We start from the raw sequence: 12,545 nt of genomic DNA on the forward strand, positions 1-12,545 counted from the left end.
ATAATAGATATTTATATTAATATATATATAATATATATATATACTATATATATATACTATATATATATATATATATAATATATATATATATATATATATATATATAACATATTATATATATACTATATAATCTTAACTATTATATTATTATATTATAATATAATATTATATAATAATATATATATATAAATAAATAAAATCCTGAACAACGGGGTTTGTAGATCTTTCGACTGAACGTCCTTTACTCGCAGACACAATATTTTACATTATATATATAATATATATATATATATATATATATATATATATATATGTAATATATGTATATATATGTATATATATATATATTATATATATATAGATATAATTAATATATATAGATAATATATATATATATATATATAATAATATCTATATATATCTATATCTATATACTATTTATTATATCTTATACGTTATTAATATTAATATATATATCATATATCTTAATATAAAAATATACAAAACATTACATATATATCTATATATATATATATATATATATATATATATATATATATATATATATATATATATAGTGTGTGTGTGTGTGTGTGTGTGATTTGTGTGTGTGGTGTTGTGTATATATGTACATACACATACATATACCTTATATACTCGCATATCATGCGACTTTTGAAGCCTTAATTTAGGAGTTGATTTTAAGGGGGTGGCATCTTACATTAGATATAAAATTTGAGTATGTAATAATCATATATTAGTATCGTATGATAAAATACAAGCATAATGGTTTTGGATCTTTTCCTTGGGTCTTTTAAAAAGTTATGTTTTTCATCACTGCATCCAATAATATTATATGTATTTTCATATTACTTTTTGTTTGTATTATGGAATACAAACATAGCAATCATGTTTGGGTTTGAAAATCAGCTGAGGGCGATTGAGAGTAAGTATGTTTTGCTGTGTTGAACTCAAATCAGAGCAACTTTCTTGCTTCTAGTTAGCCCAAATGAATCTCAAGATAATCTATTTACATGAGATAAGGTTACTTTTACGTTATACAGTGTTTTCAAGTGGAAATATCACTTAAAAATGTATCGTTTGTGAATAAAGTTTAGTTATTTTTGTGTTAGTAGATGGCACTGAAGGCATGTTTATTGCGTAAACAAAAACCAACAGATTCCATTCAATATTTTTACTTTATCTCATCAGAATACTATGAGCTTTACGTATTTATCTTTTATTGGAGTGAAAACAGTACAATGTGTTCTATTCATGCCCAGTAGTTTTGATTAAAACTCATTTCTCTCTTTGTTTGCAGTTGAGTTAGAAGGTACTACTATACTGAAGTTTGCGACTTTCATCTTTATTGTACTATTATCGTGCATTGGCAACAAAGATATAACTCCAGTAAACTTAAATCTGCTGATTTCTAATCCAAAACACTGGCTGCTTTTTCAGTATTTTATGGTATGATAATATGAGGATACACACAATATTATTGGATACTGTAATATATAACTTTTTAAAAGAATCACAGAAAAGAAGCATATTCATTGTTTTTATTTCGTAAATATACTAGCCATCAGCAGCCTGACATCGCTCAATTAGGTATGCCGATGTTGGTCCGAAACTGATCCCCGTTTCGTGTCCATTGTTTTCTACTGATATGTCATAGAATGCATTTGAACCTCCAAAATTGGCTTATATTAATAAATTACTAAATTATATCGTATATGTAGTATACAGTATACTGAAGGCTAGGCTACTGTATTCGTATACGTATATACAATATATGTACCACAATATCATCAGCATCGTATATGCGAGGCTAACTTGCTAAATGTTATTCAATTTCTCTTTGTACTGAATTATCATAAGCCAATGTGCATTGAACCTAGAGAATTAGCTGCAATTAATAATTACTATGCCATATACGTATAAAGTATGCTGTGTAGTGTAGGCTAGGCTACCTTATAAGTAAAGATGGTGCTGATTACCCTAGTGTAGACTAGGCTAGTATAATATTCTTACGGAAAATTAACACTGGTCGACTTACGTCCTAATTTGTGACTAGTTGGTCATAACTAATTGCGGTAGTAAGTCGACTACTACCTGTAATGTAAAAATGTATCAGTCCTATTCTCCTTAACGTCATTTGTGACATAACTGTGGTCATTTTTACTATCGTACCATGGTTGAAATGCAAGCAAAAAGGCTTTTGTTATCAGATTGGTTGTTCATAGCAAATCAGCTGTTTCTGGCTGTATGCATTTTCCAAACAAATATATCATTACTACAGATACTTTTTGCATTCTCTTTTACTTTTTTAAATCTAACTAGAAGATGGGATAGATTAAGAGGTGGAGAAAAAGGGGTTAGCCTAACTAAAAAATGGAATAGATAAAGAGGAGGAAAGGAGATTAGCCTATTGTTCAATTTTGGTCTCATAAATTTAACTCGCATGATACGTGAGATACGTGATAAAATAATTTTTTGAGGGTGAAAATTTGGAGGGTCGCATGATATGCGAGATTGCGTGTTATGCGAGTATATAAGGTAATATATACACACACATACTTGAAAATATTTTTCAATTTGACATGCAATACTTGTAACTTATCAACTTACATCATTATTCAAGAACTTAATTCATGCAACGCAATAAATATTGAATGCGAATTCCATCATTTATGTTACCCAATAGTCATGTTTTTTAATCAAAATATTCAGTTTTTTGCAAGTGTACTGTGTAATGCAGTTTGTGCTTTTGTGTTGTGCCGTGTTTTAGTTGGTGTTGAGATTAATTTACAGAATTTGAGGTATCTTAGTTGGTGTTGAGATAATTTACAGAATTTGAGGTTCCTAATCAAAAGTTTTATAGGTGGATATCTTAAAAGTTGGAGTATTAACTTGACATGTAGTTTAGTATCTCATCTATAGAGTGTTCTAACATACTAATGTTAAAAGTAATCTAACTTATTTTAACAGTTTTGTACTGTTGAAAAATTTTACCAGAATTTGTTATATGTTGGGATGTATTACCATATTGTGCCATGGTGAAATTATACTTGTTATGGTGTAAAATGAGTTCATTTTACATGGGAGCAAATACTCATTTTCATATTGATTCTTTTTAACAGAGATGATAAATTTGGATAAATTTTCTACTACATTTCTCCTGTTAATAGGTAAGCGAGAGTATTTTGGGCACATGCAGTGATTTAATGGCAGCTGTGCGTCAGCTAGTTCAACGTGCTTCTGATTTACAAGCTGAAATAGTTGCAGCTGGTAAAGGTGGAGCATGTCCTCATGAATTTTATAAACGTAACCACCGCTGGACTGAGGGACTTATCTCTGGGGCCAAGACCGTAGCTTTAGCATGTCAGACACTCATGTAAGTACAGTGCATATGTACGTATATTGTTTAGATACCTTTATTAATTGACTTTAGAGTGAGTCATAGTTATGAATGAAATTACAGTTTAAGAAAGATATTAAAAACATAAGAGAATAAAAATGAATAAAATATTTTTAAATAGACTAGTAAAATATTTTTAAATAGCCTAGCCATTGTTTGTACTCAAAGGAATTGCCTTTATGGTCCTACCAGGGCCTCCATAAGACAGACCAACCAGAAAGAAGAATTCTCTTATAGCTGATCTTGGCCTGAATAGTGCTTGGGGACACAATGATGTACGGGTATAAATGGTGCAAGGCAGGAAAGCCCTTTTCCATGCCTAGTGGCAGTTACCTAGTGTATTATTATTCACCCTTCTTACACAGAGACAGCAGTGGTGCATGAATCATTTATGTTCATATTTTCTCTTGTGTCTTTGTTACAAAATACCAAGATGTTTTTGTATCTGCTGAGGAAAGTTTAGTACATGGGCAGAAGCTCCTCATGAAAATATATCACACTGCTGTACTTGCAAGTTTTTAACCATAATCTACATCTGCTCTGATCAGGGTAGGGGGTTCATTGTTAGGCTAATGGAACATGCATTTAGGAGTCTTTAAGCTTAGCTGCCTTTTTAAAACTTGTTAAACTTCAGTTTGACAAGTGGTGCTGAGACATGTTAATTCTGGAATTCCCCCAGTTGAATGTGATATTGGGTTTTTCCATTTTTATAAATACTTCATATGGATCTGTAAAGGTGTTACATTACAGCAGCTCAGTTTAGCAAATCATTGAGGCTCCCTCCTAGCAGGATGTTGAAAATACTTTCCTTTGCTGGTTCACTTTATCAAACTAATTATAACTGATAACACACTATACAGGCAGTCCCCGGGTTACGACGGTCTCGGCTTACGACGTTCCGAGGTTACGACGCTTTTCAATTATATTCATCAGACATTATTTCCAGGGTTTCGACGCATGTTCCAGAGTTACGACGCATGTTCCAGGGTTACGACGCCTACAATGCTCATCTGGCAGATGAAATATGACACCAAAAATGCAAAATAATCAATATTTGAAGGTTTTTTTTTTATGAAAAAGGCCATAAGAATGCAGTTTACATAGTTTTCAATGCACCCAAAGCATTAAAAGTAAGGTTTTCTTAGGACTTTTGATGATGTTCTGGCTTACGACGATTTTCGGCTTACGACGCGTCTCAAGAACGGAACCCCCGTCGTAACCCGGGGACTGCCTGTATATAGTTTTTGCTAAATTTAAAGTTATTGCTACAATCCTGTATTCACTGATGGCTTATAATAATTTGCAATATAATACCACCCTTTATGGGTGGTACTATAATTTTGATCTCTCAGGCAAGATTCAGTAACCGACAGAATTGCTATTCTGAGTATTAGTCAGATAATTATTGAGGATTTAAACTATAGTACCCCTTATGTATGTGGTATTGCAATTTTGATTTGCAGGCTAATTAATTATGAACTACACTAGCCCTCCAAATATGAGAAATATTTCTGTAAATTAAAATTTTTTTTTACAACACTGATAATTAATATTTATAATACACTATCATCCAAAATAGTTTGTTTGTGGTATTTGTAGGTTTGCTAGGTTAGTTTTAATTCCTTAGCCTGCAGATATCAATACAGACACACCTTACATAAACACTTGGAACTTACGAACTTTCAGAGATATGAGCAATTGTGATCTTATAATAAAACTTTACTACAGTATTATATTATCATAATTTGCTTAATGTATTAAATGTATTTGTTTAACATATTTGTATAAATAAAATACTCAATAAAATACAGTACAGTACTAGCATTCTGTTTTAGTATGAAAAAGCATAAATAGTACTGTATGTATTAACTGAGTCTATCAAGTTGGACTTACAGATCAAGATATGAACAGGGGCTCAGAACATAACTCGTTCGTAAATAGAGGAGCGTCTGCACTCCTGATATTTAATGATAATTTAAAATATAGCACCACCAGAGAGTATCTTATATACCAGAGTATCTTATATAATATTGCATTTTGAATAAGATTTGTTAGGCTAGCTCTTAATAGGATAGCCTAGCTCAAAAATACTGTATTGGTATTGCAGTACCTCTAATTTCTTGCCTATCAGCCTACTGCTTAACCAGATTGCAGGGTCTTACTCTGGTAAAACCTAGTTCTTATACAGTAGTTGTTTTTTCTTTTGCAGGATAGAGATTTTTTCTTTTGCAGGATAGAGATTTTTTCCCAGTTTTTGTTAATGCAATGGTACCTCTGGTAATCATAATTGAAAGTGATGACATCATTAATTATATTATATTAAAAAAAGAATATCACTAACTGAGCTTGTCTCATCATTTGTCACAGAGATACACTTGCAACCAAGTTGGTCGGTTTCATCCTAGTGTGTGTTCTGCTTTTGAGATATATGTGGCTCCCATTCTATTGATCCTCACCATGGGATGCTAATAAGCTAGACACAAAGGTTTGCTGGCTCTACTGTAAACTGCATACTCCACTGTGCAAGTGGGGATAGGATGAAAAAGCTCAATTTAGACTAGCTCACTGGGTTTAAGGTTTCAGTAGGTGAGCACAGGGGGAGAGAATTCATTTTTGCAACAGAACTCTGGCAAAGAGTGTCTCCCTCCTCCCCCAGAGCAGATTCCATGTCTGGGTCACTATACAAGACACTGGAATTCAAGATATGTCTGAATTACTCCTCCAGTGGAGATGAAGAGGGATTCATTATAGGGTAGATGCCTCAAATAGTGGGCAAGAAGTGTAACATACCTCTTAGCTTGCCCAGTTGAACCTGGAGGGCTCAGGGCCACAGCTTGTAATTTTGTATGAAGGTGAGCCCCCAAAAGAGATAGTGGGTTCTCCCATGGAATCATCTGATGTTAAGGAGGACCAAAATACGCATAGCCCCCTCCTTCCCCTAAAGTGCATATACTCAGATGGATCACAGGCCTTTATCCAAGAATCCCAATCCTTTGCTAGCCAGTGATAATGCAGCTGCCATAGCCCAATCTCTCCAGACAATGGTTTATAATAAGGAGATTCCATCTGAGGCTTGGTTTAAGTTTCAGGAATATCAAGAAGATCAAAATGCAATTCAAGATTCCCACCAGGAATTCAGTTGTATTAGACATTGAATTGGATATTGTTGTCAAGACTTTTCAGTCCTCCAAACAGAGACTAGAAAAGCCAGTCATACAGAGATTGGTTCTTTCACCAAGAATTTGAGGTCCTAGGAGCATACTAACTGTACTAACAAAAGCCCTAGGGCCAAGAATTTGAGTGGCTCTCTTAAATCTCCTTTAGAGCCAGAAATCTCTCAGGAGGAAGATCATTCTGCTTCCTTTGTACTGACATTTCCTAATGCTCCTATCCCTCCAAAGCTGTGAGAATCAGGACACCAATACCTGGTCCTGATATTTATGCTGGTAACCCTTGGTCACATACCACTGTGTCCTTTAAAAAAAAAAATACACACACGATTGAGATGGAATATCAGGACAGCGCTGCTTCTCCCCATACAGAATGACATTTAGTCTGTCTTAATAGTACAGAAACTGCAAAGATTATAGTCATCCTCCTTAGCAGCTAAAGCCACGGAGGCTGTCTTTGTTTTTGTAGAAATTATGGTACTTCCCACAATCCTGGAGAACCAATGTTCCCAATACAGAGATTAAGTCCTTTTGGGGAACAAGGGTCTCATTTTCCCATCTTTCCCACAATTTAGATCTTCTTGCTTCACTCCTTAGGATGCTTTGTATGAGCGAATTGCTGCTGTTTCTCACTCTGGTTAACAGACTGGACATTGTTCGCCTTACAATGATTTTTAAATTGTCCAGGCAGTTTTCTATGAATATCTGTGTGGTGGAGTGGTAGCGAGGAGTGTTTGTGAAGCATCTCAGAATGTCATTATGCACAAAATTGATACGTCTCATGGTCTCTCGGGTATAGTTTATCAAGAGGGAACACCCGTAAATACTGTAGCAATACGAGTGGAAGAGCAGCAGTTTCACGTCTCGGTGACAGAAGGCAAACCTTCTTGCAATCATGTTGCCAGTTGCACATAGTTTACGACGCCTTTGTTCAATGTCTGCCGTGTCTTGTAGGTTGTTCGTGATAATGTGACCTAAATACGGAAGTTCATGCACGAATTCCAGCTGATGATTTCCGAGGAAAATTTGTGGCTCTGCAATATGCTTAAGCAGTCTCGGGATCAGTGACATGCACTGGTCTTAGTTTCGTTGTATAGGATATCAAATTCCTCTGCATATTGGCAGCAAATGTCGATGAGTCATTGGAGACCTTGCACTGATGGGGAAATCGGAACTGAATCGTCGGCATGACAGAGGTTGTTTATAGTTGTTTCATTGACAGTGCATCTGATTAGGAGTGAGTTCTGTTTGACATTCAAGGCATCTGTTTACGTATTAAACAGGTATAGAATGGCCCCTTGCCGAAGCCCATTTGGGGAGCTGAAGGTGTACGATAATACGTTACCCCATTTGACACAGAATTGCTGCTTGGAGAAGCAGCAGTATAAAATGACAATTAAATATAGAGGTGTGCCTCTTTTATGCAGCTTCAGGAAGAGCTTCAGGTAGTTTACTCTGGCAAATGCTTTTCTCACATCCACAAAACAAAGGAAAACAGGAGAGGCTGATGATAGGTAATAGTTCGGCAATTCTTTCAGTATGTAGATGTAGATGCAGGTGTTGGTTGAGTAGTTTGCTTTAAATCTGAACTGGTTGTCAGTGGTGTGTAGAAAGGGGAGAAGTCTCACTAGAAGAACCGACTCGAGTATCTTCAACGTGATCATTGTGATTCCAATTGGCCAGTAATTGCCAGGGTCAGCTGCATCCTTTAGCTTGTTTTTGATTAATGGTATTAAGTGAACTAAGAGTAGGGAGTCTGGAAGAAACTGGTGAATTATGCACGCATTGAATAGGGCAGCTAGCAAAATGTAAATTAGCGGATGGCAGAATTTGAAAGCCTCTGCGGGAAGACCATCATAGCAGGATGAATTATTATTAGGTAGGCTGTTTATGGCGTCGCTGATGTTACCTGCAGTAATATGATCTGTAAAATGAAACAATGTTTTCAGTAAGGAGGTTATCTACATCCCTTTGGGAATTTTGATCGTTTATGCAATTCAGGCTATTGCTGAAGTGGTTGCCCCACATAGTTGCGATAGCCTCGTCTTCGACTGCTTCCCCTACTCTCTGTGACAGCTTTTTAGTTTTGGGATTTAAGGACTGTATATCTTTCTAAAGACGAGGATAATCCAAGTTTCTAGACATTGCATTGGCTCTTAGTCGTTTTTCATTTAATCTGCAGTGTTTAAGAGCAGGTTTGAACTGCGCTCTCGCCTGTCTCATTAGTAATGCAGTGTCCGTCCCTTGGGCTACCAGTTTGTCTCCACAGTAAAAAACATTTCTCTTGAGTATGTATACAGATCTTTAACCAAGTCATTCCATCCAGGTATATTACGAGAATTACCTTGACGAAATCTAAAGGCAGCCCTGCCTGAAGCAAGCATAGGGGAGATTATTTTCAAATAGAATCCATTCAGATCCCTCCTGTGGTGGTCATTTCTATAATTTGTGTAAGTACAAAGTAAAGCGTCTGCTGGTTGAACTATTAACCGCAACCTGGGTTCCTTCCGTAATCGCCCTAAAGTATCTGGTTTTCTGTTGGGTTTTAAAATCCCAGTTTACAGCTGGTGGGCGGTTAGTTAGGGGCTTCACGGTAGGGAGGGATGGGGTACTGAATGACACCTGCAGTGGGATGTGATTGTAGCCTGTTGCAAGATTGTAGCAGATATTGCAGGTCATAATAGAATCATGAAGTTGTACATGTATATGTATTATATACTATAGACAAATTTAGCTATAGCCAAGGAATCTCAAAGAGTTGATATTTTACCTTGTAGTGTGGTATAATGTTTTATTTTATCGAACAATTATTTGTTATCCCATGATTTTACAGGACTGCAGCTGACCAGGTTGTAACTGGAAAGGGTAAATTTGAAGAAGTGATTGTAGCTTCACGTGAAATTGCTGCTTCATCTATGCAGCTTGTCATGTCATCTAGAGTCAAAGCAGATAGATCTAGCATCAAACTTGCAAACTTGAATGCTGCTGCCAAGACTATATCAACCTTAACAGGAACTGTAGTTGCAACAGCAGAAAACTGTCGTGATAAGGTTTCGACTGCAAGTAAGTTGATATTAATTCAGATAAATATATTCTTGCATTCAACAGAATTTAAGTATTTCTGATGTTGAATAAGTGTTTATGGGACTCATATATCAAGGTTCCTTTTGATGTTTATAATTAATTTTACCAAAAGCAAATTATTTTATTCATAATATATTATTAAGAATAATAATAATAATAATAATAATAATAATTAATAATAATAAATAATTTAAGTAATAATTATAATTTAAGTATTTCTTATGTTGAATGGTAAGTGACTCATATATAGGTTTCCTGAGGGTTTATAATTAACTTTTACCAAAAGCAAATATTTTTATCAATATAATTATTAAGAATAAGGAATTAATAAGAATAGAATAATAATAATTAATAATAATAATGAATTAATTAATAATTAATAATTAATTAATTAATTAATTAATTAATTATTAATTAATTAGTTAACCCCAAAAGAATTCAATTAATTAATTAATAATAAAATTAATAAAAATAATTAAATAATTAATAATTAAATAAAATTAATAAATAAATAAATAAATAATAAATAATAAATAAATAATAAATAAATAAATAAAAAAAAAATAATTAAATAATTATTTTATTAACAATTAATAAGTAAAATTAAAAATAATTAAATAATTAAATAATTAATAATAAAGAATAAATAATAAATAATAATATAAGAAAAATAAATAAAAATAATAATAATAATAATAATAAATTAATAATAATTAATAATAATTAATATTAATAAGAATAATTAATTAATTAATAATAAATAATTATAATTAAATAATAATAATTAATAATTAAATAATAATAATAATAATTAATAATTAATAATAATAATAATAAATAATAAATAATAAATAAATAATAAAATAATAAATAATAAATAAAGTAATAATAATAATAATAATAAATAATAAATAATAATTAATAATAAATAATAAATAATAAAAATAATAAATAATAAATAATAAGAAATAATAATAATAATAATAATAATAATAATAAATAATAATAATAATAATACATAATAATGAATAAAAATAAATAATAAAATAATAAAATAATTAATAATTAATAATAAATAATAAATAATTTAATAATTTAATAATAAATAATAAAATAATAATAAATAAAAATAAATAAATAAATTAATAATAATAATAATAAATAAAAAAATAAAAAAATAATAATAAATAAAATAATAATAATAATAAAATAATAATAATAATAATAATAATACTAAGAATAATAATAATAATAATAATAATAAATAATACTAAAATAATAATAAATAATAATAATAATAATAATAATAATAATAATAATAATGATAAAAGAAGAAACAGGGAGAATAAAACAAAGATTCACAGAGATCACGACAGACACAGTCAGACACCAACTAAAGGAAATGCAAACTGGAAAGCCCCAGGTCCCGATGAAGTCCATGGATACTGGCTCAAAAACTTCAAGGCCCTACACCCACGAATAGCAGAACAACTCCAGCATTGTATCTCAAATCACCATGCACCAAATGGATGATCACAGGAAGAACATCCTTAGTACAAAAAGACAAGAATAAGGGAAATATAGCCAGTAACTACAGGCCTATCACCTGCCTACCAATAATGTGGAAGTTACTAACAGGTATCATCAGTGAAAGGCTATACAATTACCTAGAGGAGACAAACACCATCCCCCACCAACAGAAAGGCTGCAGAAGGAAGTGTAGGGGCACAAAAGACCAGCTCCTGATAGACAAAATGGTAATGAAGAACAGTAGGAGAAGGAAAACCAACCTAAGCATGGCATGGATAGACTATAAGAAAGCCTTCGACATGATACCACACACATGGCTAATAGAATGCCTGAAAATATATGGGGCAGAGGAAAACACCATCAGCTTCCTCAAAAATACGATGCACAACTAGAGTACAATACTTACAAGCTCTGGAATAAGACTAGCAGAGGTTAATATCAGGAGAGGGATCTTCCAGGGCGACTCACTGTCCCCACTACTCTTCGTAGTAGCCATGATTCCCATGACAAAAGTACTACAGAAGATGGATGCTGGGTACCAACTCAAGAAAAGAGGCAACAGAATCAACCATCTGGTGTTCATGGACGACATCAAGCTGTATGGTAAGAGCATGAAGAAAATAGATACCCTAATCCAGACTGTAAGGATTGTATCTGGGGACATCAGGATGGAGTTTGGAATAGAAAAATGCGCCTTAGTCAACATACAAAAAGGCAAAGTAACGAGAGCTGAAGGGATAAAGCTACCAGATGGGAGCAATATCAAACACATAGATGAGACAGGATACAAATACCTGGGAATAATGGAAGGAGGGGATATAAAACACCAAAAGATGAGGGACACGATCAGGAAAGAATATATGCAGAGACTCAAGGCGATACTCAAGTCAAAACTCAATGCCAGAAATATGATAAAAGCCATAAACACATGGGCAGTGCCAGTAATCAGATACAGCACAGGAATAGTGGAATGGACGAAGGCAGAACTCCGCAGTATAGATCAGAAAACCAGGAAACATATGACAATACACAAAGCACTACACCCAAGAGCAAATACGGACAGACTATACATAACACGAAAGGAAGGAGGGAGAGGACTACTAAGTATAGAGGACTGCGTCAACATCGAGAACAGAGTACTGGGGCAATATCTGAAAACCAGTGAAGACGAGTGGGTAAAGAGTGCATGGGAAGGACTAATAAAAGTAGATGAAGACCCAGAAATATACAGAGACGAGAATGACAGACAGAACAGAGGACTGGCACAACAAACCAATGCACGGATAATACATGAGACAGACTAAAGAACTAGCCAGCGATGACACATGGCAATGGCTACA

At 33.2% G+C, this 12,545-nt stretch overlaps 1 protein-coding gene across 2 annotated transcripts in view; it reads left to right on the forward strand.

The window, feature by feature from the left end:
* Nucleotides 1-12,545, forward strand: part of LOC135212692 (huntingtin-interacting protein 1-related protein-like) — a 233,418-nt gene that overhangs the window by 178,026 nt on the left and 42,847 nt on the right. For both annotated transcript variants that reach the window (XM_064246371.1, XM_064246370.1), the window contains exons 12-13: nucleotides 3,192-3,397; nucleotides 9,425-9,654. In XM_064246371.1, the coding sequence (XP_064102441.1) occupies nucleotides 3,192-3,397; nucleotides 9,425-9,654 (436 nt within the window). The remainder of the gene's footprint in view (nucleotides 1-3,191; nucleotides 3,398-9,424; nucleotides 9,655-12,545) is intronic.

This window comes from Macrobrachium nipponense, chromosome 41 (assembly GCF_015104395.2).
Source record: "Macrobrachium nipponense isolate FS-2020 chromosome 41, ASM1510439v2, whole genome shotgun sequence".
Lineage (NCBI taxonomy): Eukaryota > Metazoa > Arthropoda > Malacostraca > Decapoda > Palaemonidae > Macrobrachium > Macrobrachium nipponense.